Source organism: Callithrix jacchus, chromosome 1, assembly GCF_049354715.1.
Source record: "Callithrix jacchus isolate 240 chromosome 1, calJac240_pri, whole genome shotgun sequence".
In the NCBI taxonomy this organism is placed as follows: domain Eukaryota; kingdom Metazoa; phylum Chordata; class Mammalia; order Primates; family Cebidae; genus Callithrix; species Callithrix jacchus.
In genome coordinates this window covers 15,400,003-15,415,058 of record NC_133502.1, presented here as the reverse complement: position 1 = coordinate 15,415,058, position 15,056 = coordinate 15,400,003, and the positions used below count along the sequence as shown (strand labels likewise).

The 15,056-nt window shown below is 43.4% G+C and overlaps 1 protein-coding gene across 10 annotated transcripts in view; it reads right to left on the bottom strand.

Annotated features, from left to right (window-relative positions):
* CLYBL (citramalyl-CoA lyase) overlaps nt 1–15,056 on the bottom strand; it is a 287,479-nt gene that overhangs the window by 163,961 nt on the left and 108,462 nt on the right. For 6 of the 10 annotated variants that reach the window (XM_054245852.2, XM_035293302.2, XM_008995446.5 and 3 more), the window contains one exon: nt 7,526–7,561. The exons of the other annotated variants lie outside the window; for them this stretch is intronic. In XM_054245852.2, coding sequence (XP_054101827.2) covers nt 7,526–7,561 — 36 coding nt within the window. The remainder of the gene's footprint in view (nt 1–7,525; nt 7,562–15,056) is intronic. 10 annotated transcript variants of the gene reach the window in all.

The following is a 15,056-nucleotide window of genomic DNA, read 5'->3' as shown; positions in this document are numbered from 1 at the left end:
GGGAGGGGAAGAGAGAGGAATGAGGTGAGGAGGGAGGTTATTGGCTCACAAAAGTCCAGACAGTATTTGACTAAAAAAATGCAGAGCAGGGGAGCAGGGCAGAAGAAATGAATCAGAAATCCCACTAACAGAGAAGGGTTATTTTTCTTCTGACAGATTAAGGATCATAGGTTTTCGTGCTTACTCAGATGGAACAAGAAAAGATTTTAACCTCTGCCTCATTCAGTTTGGGTCTGAACAAAATAAAAGTCGAGCACATTCAAAACATCCATTAGAACTTTCTTCTGTCCTTAAGATGGTGAGACAACATCTGGTGAAAGATTTGGGGTTACGCTGCAGTCAGTAATAGTCACGGGACAGAAAAGCTGAAAGCCCACTAGAAAAACAGGGAGATGGAAGCTGCACCGCTCCCCACCTTGCATATGGACAGATAATCTAGGTGAAGCTTCCTTCCCATTGTGAATTAAACTCCAGTTCGGCGTCAAGCAGGACACACTAATTCCAGTTGTTCAGAAGGAACAGAGACACGTGCATGGCTCTTTTACGTCCAGAGGAGCAGGGCTGTTTCTTTTGAGGGAAGGAACCATATTTTCCAAATTAGTCCAAGGGGTAGCTGATGGGAGGAATGCCCTTATCTACTTCAGTAATGACCTGTGCTCCTGATGACTAATGACGCCTTCAGGAAGTAGTAAACGCAGCTATATCGCAGACTGGTGGTGCACAAGATAAAAAGCAAGGGAAATAGGCACATGAGGGGAAACAGGAAGTTCAAGCAGTAATTTTGACAATAAAGTGGAAAAAGTTTTAAGCATTCAAATTACGACGGGTACATTCCAGCCTTAGCAGCCCTCTCTGTCTACAGGGACAATTTTGGACAAGTCTGTTAATTTCCCTGGTAGAGTCAAGTTCCTAGAAATTACAGTTTTTTTTTTTTTTTAAAAAAGTCCTGTTCTCTACCCGTCTCTATTGTATACTACATTATTGGGATTCTGATATCTTAAAAGTTAATATAAATCTCTGATCACAATAATAAGGCTGATCAGGGAGTAATCTTTAAGGAGGAAAAACAAAGACAACCGATTTCAAGAGCCAGGATTTTAGGAAGTCCTCTTTCTGCTGACTCCATTATACTTGACACATAGCAGATGCTAATTAAATACATACATGAATAAAGAAATAATGCAAAAGCTAATTCTCTTCAAATTAGCTTCATACAAATTCCCTTTTCTTAATCATATGGTATCAATAATTATTTGCAATGCATTTTAAAAGCTAGAAAAGCAAGAAGAATTATATACTATTTATCTGCAAACCAATGTGCTTCTGTTAATCATTCAAATGAAAAACCCTGACACAGACGTTTCAAAGAAAGCTGATGTATTTTTAAATATCTTTGGGTCAAGCATAAAGTTATCCTGTGGAGACTGATGGGCAGGGAAAAGGAAATGAATGCTTCTTATATTACAGCACGGTATTTTCTGTCTTAACTCGATTTTTAAGCTATCAAAGTATTTATAACACCTTGAGTTAATAGGTATGTTCCCTGAGATCAGAAACTGGCTATAGGTTTTTAAACTTATTTGAAATGGCAAAATTATAAAATAATGACTCATTATCATAATCCCCCTATCCACATAGCTTACGATACACAGGAAACTGATTTCTCTCTGAAACCAAAGGAAGAAACATCACCTTTAAAACAGGCCAGGTGCAGGGCTCACACCTGTAAGCCCAGCACTTTAGGAGGGAGGATTGCCTGAGCCTAGGAGTTCAAGACCAGCCTGGCGTCATAGAGAGACCCCATCTCTGCAAAAAATACAAAACTTAGACAGGTATGGTGGGATATGCCTGTGGTCCCAGATACTTGGGGGGCTGAGGCAGAGGATTGATGACTCGGGCCCAGGAGGTTGAGGCTACAGTGAGCCATGTTTGTGCCACTACACTCAAGCAGAGGTAATAGGGCGAGACCCTGTCTCAAAAAAAAGTTGCCATATAATGCTGAAATTTCTAAAATACTTTGGTGTGGAAAATGCAGGAGTCTTTATAGAACATAACGCATCCAGAAAAAAGGAAAGAGTAAGAAAGAAAGGAAAAAGAAAAAACAACCCCCAAGGAAAACAAGGCCCCAGCAAAATGCACTGCAGCCATCCCAGGCCACGATACTATTCACACAAGGAGGCCTGCATGCCCTGTGTTCCAAAGTATGTCACCACATCAGCCTCCAGGGGAGAAGCAATTAAAGGACAGCTCTGACTACAGAACTGAAGCCCAGCTCCTGAGATAACAAGCTAAGTCAAACTGTTCTGGTGTGGGGTGTGTTACTCAGTTTACTTCTTAGCTAGAAACAAAGAAGTGAAAAGTGAGAACACAGGCCTTCTTCACACACATCAGGAGATTTCTGAGGCCCTTCCTCCCTCCCTCCCCGTCCGGAGTCCACTGCCCATGTGAACCCAGCACATCCATGACAGCCATCTTGCTAACACCTCCCTACGCTCTGCCTCCGTCTGCCCAGACTTTGAAACTAATATATGGCCTTCCTCATCACCTAGCACAGCTCCAACAGTGGCCAATGTCTCTGTTCTGTTGGGGAAACCATCAGTACGTTTTATTTCAATGCTTTAAGGCATTCTTTGGCCTTTTTTTTTTTTTAATACAAGCAGTCTTTTATTTATTTTTGTAGAGACAAAGTCTTGCTATGTTACCTAGGGTGGTCCCAAACTCCTGGTCTCAAATGATCCTCCTGCCTTGGCCTCCCAAAGTGCTGGGATTATAGGTATGAGCTCCTGTGCCTGGCCACTTTTTGGTTTAGAGAAGACTTTGCTAGCTCAATTCTGACTATACTATATAGTCTATATTAACAAAGTACAACCAAACCAGGACACCTCCTCTTCTCACCAAGCCCCTACCCTTTTTTTTTTTTTTTTTTTTTTTTTTGAGATGGAGTCTCATTCTGTCACCTAGGCTGGAGTGCAGTGGTACAATCTCAGCTCACTGCAACCTCGACCTCCGGGTTCAGGTGATTCTCCTGCCTCAGCCTCCTGAGAAGCTGGGATTACAGGCATGTGCCACCACATCTGGCTAATTTTTATATTTTTGGTAGAGACGCAGTTTTGTCATGTTGGCCAGGCTGGTCTCGAACTCCTGACCTCAGGTGATGCAACCTCAATGGTGGCAGGGGCACCAGCCACACCAACACAGCACCAATGGTGATAGAGGCACCAGCCATGCTGATGCGGTGCCGAGGCTGGCGGGGACACAGAGCACACTGACTCAGGGCAAACGGTGGCAGGGGCATGGGCCACACTGACAAGAGGAGGATGGTGGTGGGGGCATGGGCCACACTGACACTGGGCCGACAGTGGTCGGGGGTATTAGCACCGGAGATTCAGGAGAAGAACACATGCAGAATACTCGAGTGCAGGCTGAAAGGGGTCCAGGATTCCGTCTTCCTCTTTTTCCCTTCTTTCTAAACTTTATCAGTAGAAGAACATCATTTGGTAATTGACCAAGAAAGGAAAAGGATGTTTTCAGTGACTGCCGAGTGCCTTGTCAACAGGCCAATGGCCAGCTGCACTTTCTGCAGTCCCCTCTGGAGGGTGGAGAGCAGTCGTTATGAATCTCTGGCCTCACTTTCCCACCTCCCATTTATGCACATTTCAAAAGCCCATCAAATCCCAAAAGATATTTAGCCTGAAGCAGGTCCAAAGGCACACATCTTACGGACCAGATGAAACCAAACCTCAGAGACACATTTATCTGTGGCTGCTGCTGCTGCCACCAACCACCATCCCTGGTGTCTTTTCCTTCAGTATGGCTGATACTCAAGCAGATGATTGACAAAGAAGCCCAATCTCAAGGGCTGCTGAAGGAAGGTTTGGTAATTGACCTCTACGCGGAGGGCCGTTTGGCTAAGATCACACGGTACCTTATCTCCATATAAATGGCTGAGTACATTTGTTGGTCACTGACAATGTATCAGGCCTACCACAGCACAAAGATACCCTTTCCCTTCTTTAGGCCTCACACTTTTAAAAGACAGGAGAAACAGTCCAGATCACTCCTTTCAGTACTATTTGTTTCCAGCTGAAGATGAGAGACACCTTTTAAAGTAGTCCTTCATTCATCATGATCTCGGAGAAGACAACTCGATGGCCCTGGCCATTCTGCTTTCTCTGGTTCTCACAGCAAGGCCCTGTAGAACTTCTAGAACACGCTTATGAGGAAAGAAGCTCTCAGCATTCCAAAGCAGAAGGAACAACTGTCTTGAATATGTCCAAAATTGCTGTCTTTCAATTAAGTATTGAGGAAGGATCCAGTTGATATTTACTGGGATGGGGTTGAGCATGGTGGCTCATGCCTCTAATCCCAAAACTTTGGGAGGCTGAGGTGGGAGGCTTTTTTGAGCCCAGGAGTTTGAGGCCAGCCTAGGCAACATAATTCGACTCCATCTTTACAAAAACAAAACAAAAAAACACACAATAGCCATGCATGGTGGCGCACAACTGTGGTCCCAGCTACTTGGGAGGATCGATTTGAGCCCCAGAGGGTTAGGCTGCAGTGAGGCATGATAACCACTGCACTTCAGCCTGGGTAACACATTGAGACCCTGTCTCTATTAAAAAAAAGAGGAAGAAACATATGCATGCTAAGTATTAATAAGAACCCAGTTTATATTTATTGGGGGAGGCAAGCAGTATAATGGCTCACAGCTGTAATTCCACCCCCACTGTAACACAGGGCTTTGGGGAATACCCATCACAAAACTCACTAACAGAAATATAGTAAGATCTATAATATTAATACTAATGTTATCTTTATTTTTTGTTGAGACAGTTTTGCTCTGTCGCCCAGGCTGGAGTGCAGTGGCGTGATCTCTGCTCACTGCAACCTCCGCCTCCCAGGTTCAAGTGATTCTTCTGTCTCAGTCTCCGGAGCAGCTGGAATTACAGGCACCCACCACCATGCCCAACTAATTTTTGTATTTTTAGTAGAGACGGGGCTTCACTATGTTGGCCAGGCTGGTCAAACTCCTGGCCTCAAGTGATACACCCACCTCGGCCTCTCCAAGTGCTGGGATTATAGGTGTGAGCCATTGCACCCAACAATACTGTCTTTAAGTAGAGAATGAAAGGTATCTATGATTCTCTGAGTCTATCCTAAGATGGAAAGGATGATGTTCCTCAGCTAGTGTTTACCGCATAGTGTGTACTTCCATACCGACCATGGGAGACAGAAGTAGGTATATATCTAGACAAACCCAGGTTTCTTGCTTGTTTGTCTTTCGAAGAAAATCGCTCATTGTCTGGATGGACTATTTTTGCTACTTCTTGGATCCTAGATCTGACCTGAAGGAGTTCTGAGGGGGAGTAAAGTGTGTTTGTGTTTATTCCTTTGTTCTACTTGGTATCAGAAGACAAGGTGCCCAGAGGACCACAGTTCGCGGATTTTATGAGGAGACCTTCTGCCCTGCCTGCCCTCTGAGACCTTTATCTGAAAAGGAACCTGCAATCCTGGAAGAGAAGTGGACGCTGGCTTGATTTAGTTCAGGAAGTTCTTTCTTTTTGGCAATGACCACATGGATTCTGTGGAAAAGCAACATTTGGAAGAGGAGGGAAGTCCACTGTAGGAAGTATTAGAAATACCTGCAATTAGGCTTCAAACAAGCAAAAGAAGCAGGTCTGCTCCCCAGGCCTAACAAGTCTTTGAAATATTGTCCACAGGAACAAAGTTTTTTTGTTTTTTTTTTTTGAGATGGAGTCTCACTGTTGCCCTGGCTGGAGTACAGAGGCACAGTCTTGGCTCACTACAACCTCCGCCTCCCGGGTTCAAGTGATTCTCCTGCCTCAGCCTCCTGCGTAGCTGGGATTAGAGATGCATGCCACCATGCCGGTCTAATTTTTGAATTTTTAGTAGAGATGGGGTTTCGCCATGTTGTCCAGGCTGGTATCGAACTCCTGACCTCAGAGGATCTGCCCGCCTCAGCCTCCCAAAGTGCTGGGATTATGGGCGTGAGCCACCGCACCTGGCTGAAACCAGGTTCTGAATGTACATCCTTCACTCCTTTTTTGTGGCACAGAGTCAGCAGTAACCAGGTAACTTCCCTGGCCCTCAGCATGTAGATGGAGAATATAGATGCCTGAGGCCCTACAGACACCACTGCCTTAGGGATGAGGGGCAGGGGAGGGGCGTTCATGGGGGATGCACTGAGGGCCAGGCCTGTGACGGCCGCTTTACCTTATTCAGAGTTTAATTCTCACACCGTCCCCTGAGCTGCCGGCTCTTCCCTTTTCAAGGGAGGAAAAGTAAATGACAGCCTGTGTCCTTTCCATGACACCACTCTGCCTCCATGGACCTCTCCAGTTTTAACTCTGGGGAAATCTATCGATCATACAACTTCAGTTAGCATTCCAAGAACTAGGGTAAGGCCCGAGTAATCTATTCAAAGACTTGCTTCAAAAAGAACACACGACCCCCAGAGAGAGTTAAAGCTGATTATCAAGAAGTAGGATACTTAGGTGTTTCTGCTATTTACATAATCATTGTAAATATAAGTTAAAGACCAGTTACATTGATAATTATGATAATAAGTCTGGCATGGAGGAATAATTTAATAAATAACATTTGACGAATGAATGAGACTGTCTTTGGGTTCTTAATCTCTAAATACTACCCAAAAGAACAAATGAGAAGTCTAACATCTTTTTAATTTGAAAATAATAATTTAAGAAATTCTTATGATTGCTATTAAACTTTTAGCAAAACAGTAGTAATTATCATAAAACATACTCTAAATTCTGAAATCTTGCCTTAATGTGTTTACATAAACATATTAGATGTACATTCATGAAAATAAACCCAACTAGACTCAATTGAAAAACAGACGCTTCAACTGGACAAAAAGGGATTTTATCCATACCCAAAGCTATCTTAAATTAGGGCTTTTAACCTGTTGCCCTGGTGCGCATGTGCAGCAGCTGGATTAACAGGACAGAAAGCAGCAGCCCAAGAACTGACCCTCGTGCATCAAATGAGTAAACCAAAAAGGAAAGGGGATTTACACTAACACCACAATGCCTCCCTGGGAGCCGTTCCGGTCTATCAGAACCAAATCCACCTTTTCAGTGGCTGGGAAATGTATGGATACCGAAAAGACCTTGCATTTACAATAAATAAACGTTACATACATTTTCCAAAATGAGCTTATAAAATACAACAGGTATGTGACTCTGTTTAACTAAGCACGTTAAATATATCCTAACACCAAAACAGTTAACATTTCCCATTGAGTTTCTACAGCACAGTACTAAAATGTCCCTTCATCTCTCTGATGCCTTCTCCACAAACAAGAAAGCTGGTCAATAAAAGAAAGCAAACGACAAGAGACCCAGCCCAGTTTTCTACCTGATCCTGACCGCCCTGGGGCCAATCTTCAACTTTCCCACAGCAGCCCCAGTGAAAGCTCACATTGTTAGCCCTCACTTTTCCTTTTCTTTTGTTCCCCTTGAGAGCAGTTCCTGAAACTTACCCAAGCTGTGAGTTTCTTAAGAGCCAGGTCCAGAACCTTAAAAAACAAAAACAACACGGTATCACCACAGTAAATCACCATCTTACTGTTCGGTCCCCTCTTCGTTTACATCAAGATTTTGTTTCTGCCAGCACCCTGAGAACGGCTCTTTCCTAAGCCGAGATCCCAGATCACGGTCATGTGTAGAGGCCAGCCTTGCTCGTCAGGGCTTAGAGAGCTGTCTGCAGTGTGCGCCTCTTCCCCATAGCCAAGTAGGCCCGAGAAATGCTAATACTCAGCAGGACGCATCAAGAACTTTCAGCCTCAGCAATGGCTAAGAAGAAAGTATCACAAATTGACTGAAATTATCTATAGCACAAAAGAAAAGAGAAGGAATTAATCAGTCTCTCTCTTAAAGCAATGCTTGATTGAACTACTCCAATCCCTTTTTAAATAGGAGACTGGTGGCAAGTGACCCCAACGACACACCCTAGAGAGGTATACAAGGAACACTTGTTCCATTTTTTTCTTTTATGACCTCATTAAGGAGGATTTTGAAGACTGTTCCTGAATATGAGAACAAAGTGTCCTAAGACATCTCCAACTTTTTATGTCTTTAGCCTTTTGCTGCTGCAGTGGCCTTCGCGTCCCTGTTTGTCACTCGGTTCGCTCGGCTCACGCTCACCTCCCCACCAAAGCAGGAACTGAGTGAGAAGTCGCGTGAAAACAATCACAGCTGCACCCTCTAAATGCAGAGATGAGCTGGTTTCTTACACCAGAGTTTGGCCAAGACCAACTTGGGATCCATTCTCTTTTTTCATCTCCAAGTTGTAGCTGCCATTAATTAGCTCTGGGGGCTGTTTCCAGGCTCTTATCAAGGGAGGGTGCCGGCTGCCAACCCTGCCTGGTGTGAAAACACTCCACCGCCAGGAACACTTTCCTCAAAGTGTTTGTTGATTCCACGCTTCAGTTTAATATGGAAGATTATATTTTACAATCAGAAACAAACAAACAGATTTCTAACCGAAGGCCTGAAAGGCAAGCGGGGGGGAAAAGCAAGCTAAAGACTGAGCCTAAATGTAGTATTTTTATTGACTTCTTAGAAACCAAATAACCTGGCATATTAGTGTGTGCATTCTGCAACAGACATTCAGCCCCATTGTACTACTTAGAAGAGAATAAAAAGAAACCCTACTGTTTGAAACCCAGCGGAACATCCCCACAACAGGGCACAACTGTTCCCTCATGCATGAATGGGAAGGAGATGAAAGAAAAGATGGACTTCTGAGGTACAGCAAAAAACAAAGACAACAAAAGTGCTGACCATGAGGGAATGACACAACTCATTGCAGCGAAAAGGATAAGAGAAAGGAGCTCAGACAATGGGGAGGACAGCCGAGTGACACGCAGGAGAATTGAAAAACCTACACAAGTGTCTTTTCTCTCCGCCCTTGATGAAAAACAATTAAATGTTGGTACATCTGTCATCAAAGGATCGCTGAAACCTGTAACCATCACAACGCATGGTAACTTACCTACCCAAACTGTAACTCTGCAGTTAAACCCTGTCACCTGTTTCTGACTTACCCTTACTGAAATAGAAAGTTTTCATATCTGTCACAATTCACCACATCTGAATATGCTATAACAAACTCTTATAGAAAGACTAAGGGAAGCTGAAGATGTGTGTGTACCCATGGACGGGAAGATGGACACAAAGGTTTTAAAACACTCCATGGAAAAGATGGACCTCAAGAAACTTCCGGAAAGAAACTACAGATTTTCCTCTTGACTCACATTACTATTACAGCCCTATTTAATCTAAATTTCAGCTGCTAGATGAAACATTTTGGCTTTAAGAGTCTTTGCTCTCAAACCCTACTGCCAAGAAGATATTGCTTGTAAACATTTAATAGGAATGAAGGAAGATCACGATTTAATACTACTTTTAGGTAAATGTAGTCATTGGTATGTGATGGTAATAATTGCCTTTTGATGTTTCTGTTTTTCTTAAACAGACCACACCTGTCCACACTTCACTAACATTGAGCCCTGCTAATGAAGTGTTCAGTGAGAAAATCCCATCTACCAAACATATGAAAAACCCACCATATGAAATCCCCACTAGATGTTTATTGCTCCGGAAGTCCACCAGCCTGGGAAAGTCACAAGGTGTTTTAAAGCCAGCTCCTGAGCCTTATTCCTGGCTTGATAAGGTACAGCCCTGCATGAGAGCCAAAAAAGCAGTTATTGACCCTGTCAGAATGCCTGATTAATGGATAAACGCTGTAATGGATTAGCAGAGAAGTGTGAATTAAAACAGGGCATGGCATCAATAACCAGCCTCTGACAATAGCATTTGACGTAAAATGTAAAACAAGAGCCTGTGGCTATATCTCATCAAAGGCGCACTTTTCTTAAAACAGAGGAGGAAGAGGGAAGTAAACAGGCCTAGTGTCCTGTTCTCTGCGATTCTTTAATCTTTCCTCTTGGTAATGATGCTGTGTGAAGCCACCAGCAAACGGCATGGGAACTCAGTCGTCAGTCCACCTTCATATATCAAGCAGTGCAAAGCAGTTAAACATTTCCATTGTTCTGGGACTTAAAACAAAAGCATAGAGGAAGTCCTATTCTCTCTTCACTTTTTCACGGGGAACGCTTCATGTATAACCTCAAAGGAAAGTGAATTCTGCCCGATTCAGTGCTCCTGGAGAGATAGGAGGCACTGCTCACTAGAATATTGCTTCTAGCTGCTACTAGAAGTGCATTCATTCATTCATTCATTCATCCAGCATCCGGTATGAGCCAGTTACTGTTCTGGGTTGGAGATGAATAAGGTTTGTGGCAGGCTGAGTTGATGCAGACCCACTCCTGCTGAAATTACACACAGCTATTGGAAAATCTAAAACAACTTAAAAAAAAAAGGTTTCATGCGTAGCTCAGCTTGACAGAAAGAGGAAAGAGATTCCCAAGTGCCAGAAACAAAGCAGAATCTCCAGGGCTGGAAAGAAACCTCCAGCTGATGTATCCACGGAGGGCTGTCAGCCCTTGAAACAATAAGTAGAGGTCAGAGTGTCAACACCCCTGGGGACAGAAGACACCAGCCTGGCCTGTGCAAGACGAGGGGGAAACAGGACCAAACCGGACCTCTTAAGAAGCTACCCAGTCCATGAAAAGGGAACTGGAAGAACCATGCTCACCTAAGAAACAGCAAGGAGGCCTGAGGTCTGGCTTGGGCTCTGAAAAGTAACCAAAAGCTTTTGTGTGAGTCTTCAGAATCAGGAGCCTGTGCTAAGGAGCAAATGCAGGGATTAAGTTGACACCACCCAGATGGGTTGAAAATTACAAATTAAAAACTAAAACTTGTTCAAGACCCTAAAATAACTGACCTTGGTTTACAGAAGAAAAAGGCAAAGCAGGGGCCGGGCGCGGTGGCTCACGCCTGTAATCCCAGCACTTGAGAGGCGGAGGCGGGTGGATCACGAGGTCAAGAGATCGAGACCATCCTGGTCAACATGGTGAAACCCCGTCACTACTAAAAATACAAAAAATTAGCTGGGCACGGTGGCCCGTGCCTGTAATCCCAGCTACTCAGGAGGCTGAGGCAGGAGAATTGCCTGAATGCAGGAGGCGGAGGTTGCGGTGAGCCAAGATTGCGCCATTGCACTCCAGCCTGGGTAACGAGTGAAACTCCGTCTCAAAAAAAAAAAAGAAAAAGAAAAGAAAAAGGCAAAGCGTGCTCCAGAAAAGTCTACAGGGCACGTAGATTTCCAGAGGCAAAAACAACCCCTGCTGAAGATGAGCTCACAATAAAGAATTGCAACCAGGCCAGGAACGAACCCACCATGCCAAGGGTCAGCAAGTACAACATGAGGGCCAGTGGGTACCTGGGAACTGGAAATAAGTGAAAACCGAAAAAAGTATTGGATATATATGTTTAGAGTTACTAAAGTGATACAAGAAGCAACAGTAACCATTGAAAGAATAGGACATGATTGAAAAATTAATTTGAAAGAAAACCAAACAGCAGTTTTAGAAGGAAAAGAATAGTCACTGAAATAATAAGTAAATCAGTAGATGAGACATGGCCAATAAAAGAATTAGGGACCAGGCACTGTGGCTCACACCTGGAATCCCAGCATTTTCAGAGGCTGAGGTAGGTGGATTGCATGAGGTCAGGAGTTCGAGACCAGCCTGGTCAACATGGTGAAATGCCATCACTACTAAAAATACAAAAAATTAGCCAGGTGTGGTGGTGGGTGCCTGTAATCCCAGCTACTCGGGAGGCTGAGGCAGGAGAATCACTTGAACCTAGGAGGCAGAGGTTGCAGTGAGCCAAGATCATGCCATTGCACTCCAGCCTGGGTGACAAGAGTAAAACTCCAGCTCAAAAAGAAAAAAAAAGAATTAGGGAACTACAGAATGGATACAGGGAAATCATACAGAACATGGCACAGAGAGGCAGGAGATAGAAGATGTTGAGAAACAAGGGAACATGAGACCTTACAGCAAATGAGAACTTATGACAGATGTTTCTAGAATGGAAAGAAGCATTTAAGTTCTCGGATTGAATAGCACACTCAGGAGCCAGATAAAGAATTACAAATTAACACCTAATACATAATAGTGAATTTACAGAACACACAGCCAGAGAGAAAACACAGATTGCCCATGAAAACACAACTTTTCTGCAAGGTAGAATGTTACTAAGTGGCAAAATCAACCCAAAATTAATGGAATAGTATTTTCAAAGTATTGAGAGAATATAGCTTTTAGCCTTGAACACAACTAAGCAATCATGCAAGAGGAAAGGCAAAATAAACACACTCTCCAGATGAAGGCTGAAGAAAGTTACTTTTTAGACATTTCCTCAGAGAAGTGGCCAGTGGTGTATTTCAGGATGAAAAGACTCAATCCAGAAGAAAAGAGTGGGATCCAAAGGGCTGATGGTGAGCAGAGAGGCTGGACACATGTAAGTAAATCGAAATGAGCCTTACTATAAAAAGGACACCAGGCTGGGTGTGGTGGCTCAAACCTGTAATCCCAGTACTTTGGGAGGCCAAGGCAGACGGATCACCTGAGGTCAGTAATTTGAGACCAGCCCGACCAACACAGAGAAACCCCATCTCTACTGAAAACACACAAAAAAAATCAGCCAGGGGAGGCTGAGGCAGGAGAAATGCTTGAACCCAGGAGGCAGAGGTTGCAGTAAGCTGAGATGGTGCCACTGCACTCCAGCCTGGGCGACAGAGTGAGACTGTCTCAAAAAAAAAAAAAAGAGGACATCAATATCAATTATAATGTTGCCTCATTTAAAACAAGGTACTAAAAACAAACAAACAAGTTTACTAGACTCTGATAACATGCTAAACAGGTAACATGAAAGACTGGGAATGAATCTCAGGGCCAAAATATTCCAAGACATTTTGATCAGAAAGAAGGCAGGGATATGTCCATTAGCTTTAGACTCAAATAAAATGCATATTAAATTATAAGTATAATCACCAAAAGAAAAAATAGAACCTATAATTTCCAAATCAATAGGAAGAAATAAGAAAAGTAGAATAAATAAAACTAAGTACCATGAAAAGCAGAAAAAGAGGGGAACTATAGTAAGTAAACATTATAGTATATAAATTAGTAAAATAAGGTAGTAAAACTCAATTTGATTATATTAGCAATCACAACAAACATGAACAGATTAAAATATCCCTGCTAAAAGACCAAGATTAAAGAAAAAAATGATTCAATTAAATATTGTTTATAAAAGATGCACCTAAAACAGAAAGATACAGAAAGGTTGAAAGTAAAAAATAAAAAGGTGATTAAAATAAAGATATTGTCAGGTGATGCCTGTTTGTTTATTGATGTGACCAGCACAGAATAGGTTCTTGGCTGGGCACAGTGGATCACACGTAATCTCAGCACTGTGGGAGGCCGAGGCAGTAGAATCACTTGAGGTCAAAAGTTTGAGACCAGCCTGAGTAACACAGCAAGATTCTGTCTTGTAAAAAAATAATAAATAGGCCGGGCGCGGTGGCTCAAGCCTGTAATCCCAGCACTTTGGGAGGCCGAGGCAGGTGGATCACGAGGTCAAGAGATTGAGACCATCCTGGTCAACATGGTGAAACCCGTCTCTACTAAAAATATAAAAAATTAGCTGGGCATGGTGGCGTGTGCCTGTAATCCCAGCTACTCCGGGGGCTGAGGCAGAATTGCCTGAACCCAGGAGGCGGAGGTTGTGGTGAGCCGAGATCGTGCCATTGCACTCCAGCCTGGGTAACAAGAGCGAAACTCCATCTCAATCAATCAATCAATCAATCAGCCAGGCAAGGTGGTGCCTGCCTGCAGTCTCAGCTACTCAGAAGGCAGAAGCAGGGAGATCACTTGAGCCCAGGAGCTGAAGGCTACAGTGAGCCATGATCTCACCACTGCACTCCAGCCTGGGAAACAGAGGGAGACTCTATCTCAAAAATAAATAAATAAATAAGTTATCAACAGGTATTGCTGAGTGAGTGACTGAATTAATTAATATCAAACAAGATAGAAACTAGGGCAAAAAACATTCTTAGGATAAAGAAGATCATTATCTAATGATAAAAAGAACATTTTATCAGAAAGAAGTATTTCTCAAACTGCAGACATCTGAAATAAGAAAATTATCAGAAGTACAGAAGTAATTGATAAATTCACAATCAGAAGCAGAAATGAATAGATCTAATGGACAAAAATTTAGCAAGACTTGAACAGCATGTGAAGAGGCACTGCCTCATAGACACGAGTCCAGGAAATACCAGCCCAAACATGCTCAATTGGTTTGCTGGTTACTTCAAGCTGAAAGCATTTGGGAAAGGGCAAATGCACAGAGGACTTTTCTTCAACCTCCCTTATCCAATGAAATGCAGATTCTCCAGAAGGGAAGCCAACTGTCATGAAAACCCTCTCTAGGTTTTTTGTTTGTTTGTTTGTTTGTTTGTTTCTTATCAGGAGAGGTTGACAAGCAACAGGAGTGAAACCTAGAAGAGGCTGGAAGTTGGCACCTGGTCTAGACAGGCTATTGCCTATTTTCCCAAAAGCCTTGTGCCCCTTTTCATAATCATTTACTCCCTAAGTGGCCCCTGCTTTCCTCCCCATTCCCCTGGGAAGGGTGTATAAAAGCTTCTAAGGCTGGGAGAGGTGGCTCATGCTCATAGTCTCAGTAATTTGGGAGGCTCTGGTGGGAGGAAAGCCCAGTAGTTCTAGACCAGCCTGGGCAACATAGGGAGACCCTGTCTCTACCCCCACAACAAAAACAAATTAGCAGGTGTGGTGGCACAGGCCTGTGGCCCTAATTAATTACTTGGGAGGCTCAGGTGGGAGGACTGCTTGAGCCCAGGAGGTTGAGGACACAGTGAGCCAGGATCACGCCACTGAACTCCAGGATGGCAGACAAATCGAGATCCTGTCTCGAAACAAAAAGTTTCTGGGTCTCATTGGGTTATTGGGCAGTTACTTCTCTTCCGTGTAATGATCGTGTATACCTTATTACAATCTCTATGCTTTTCTCTTCCTG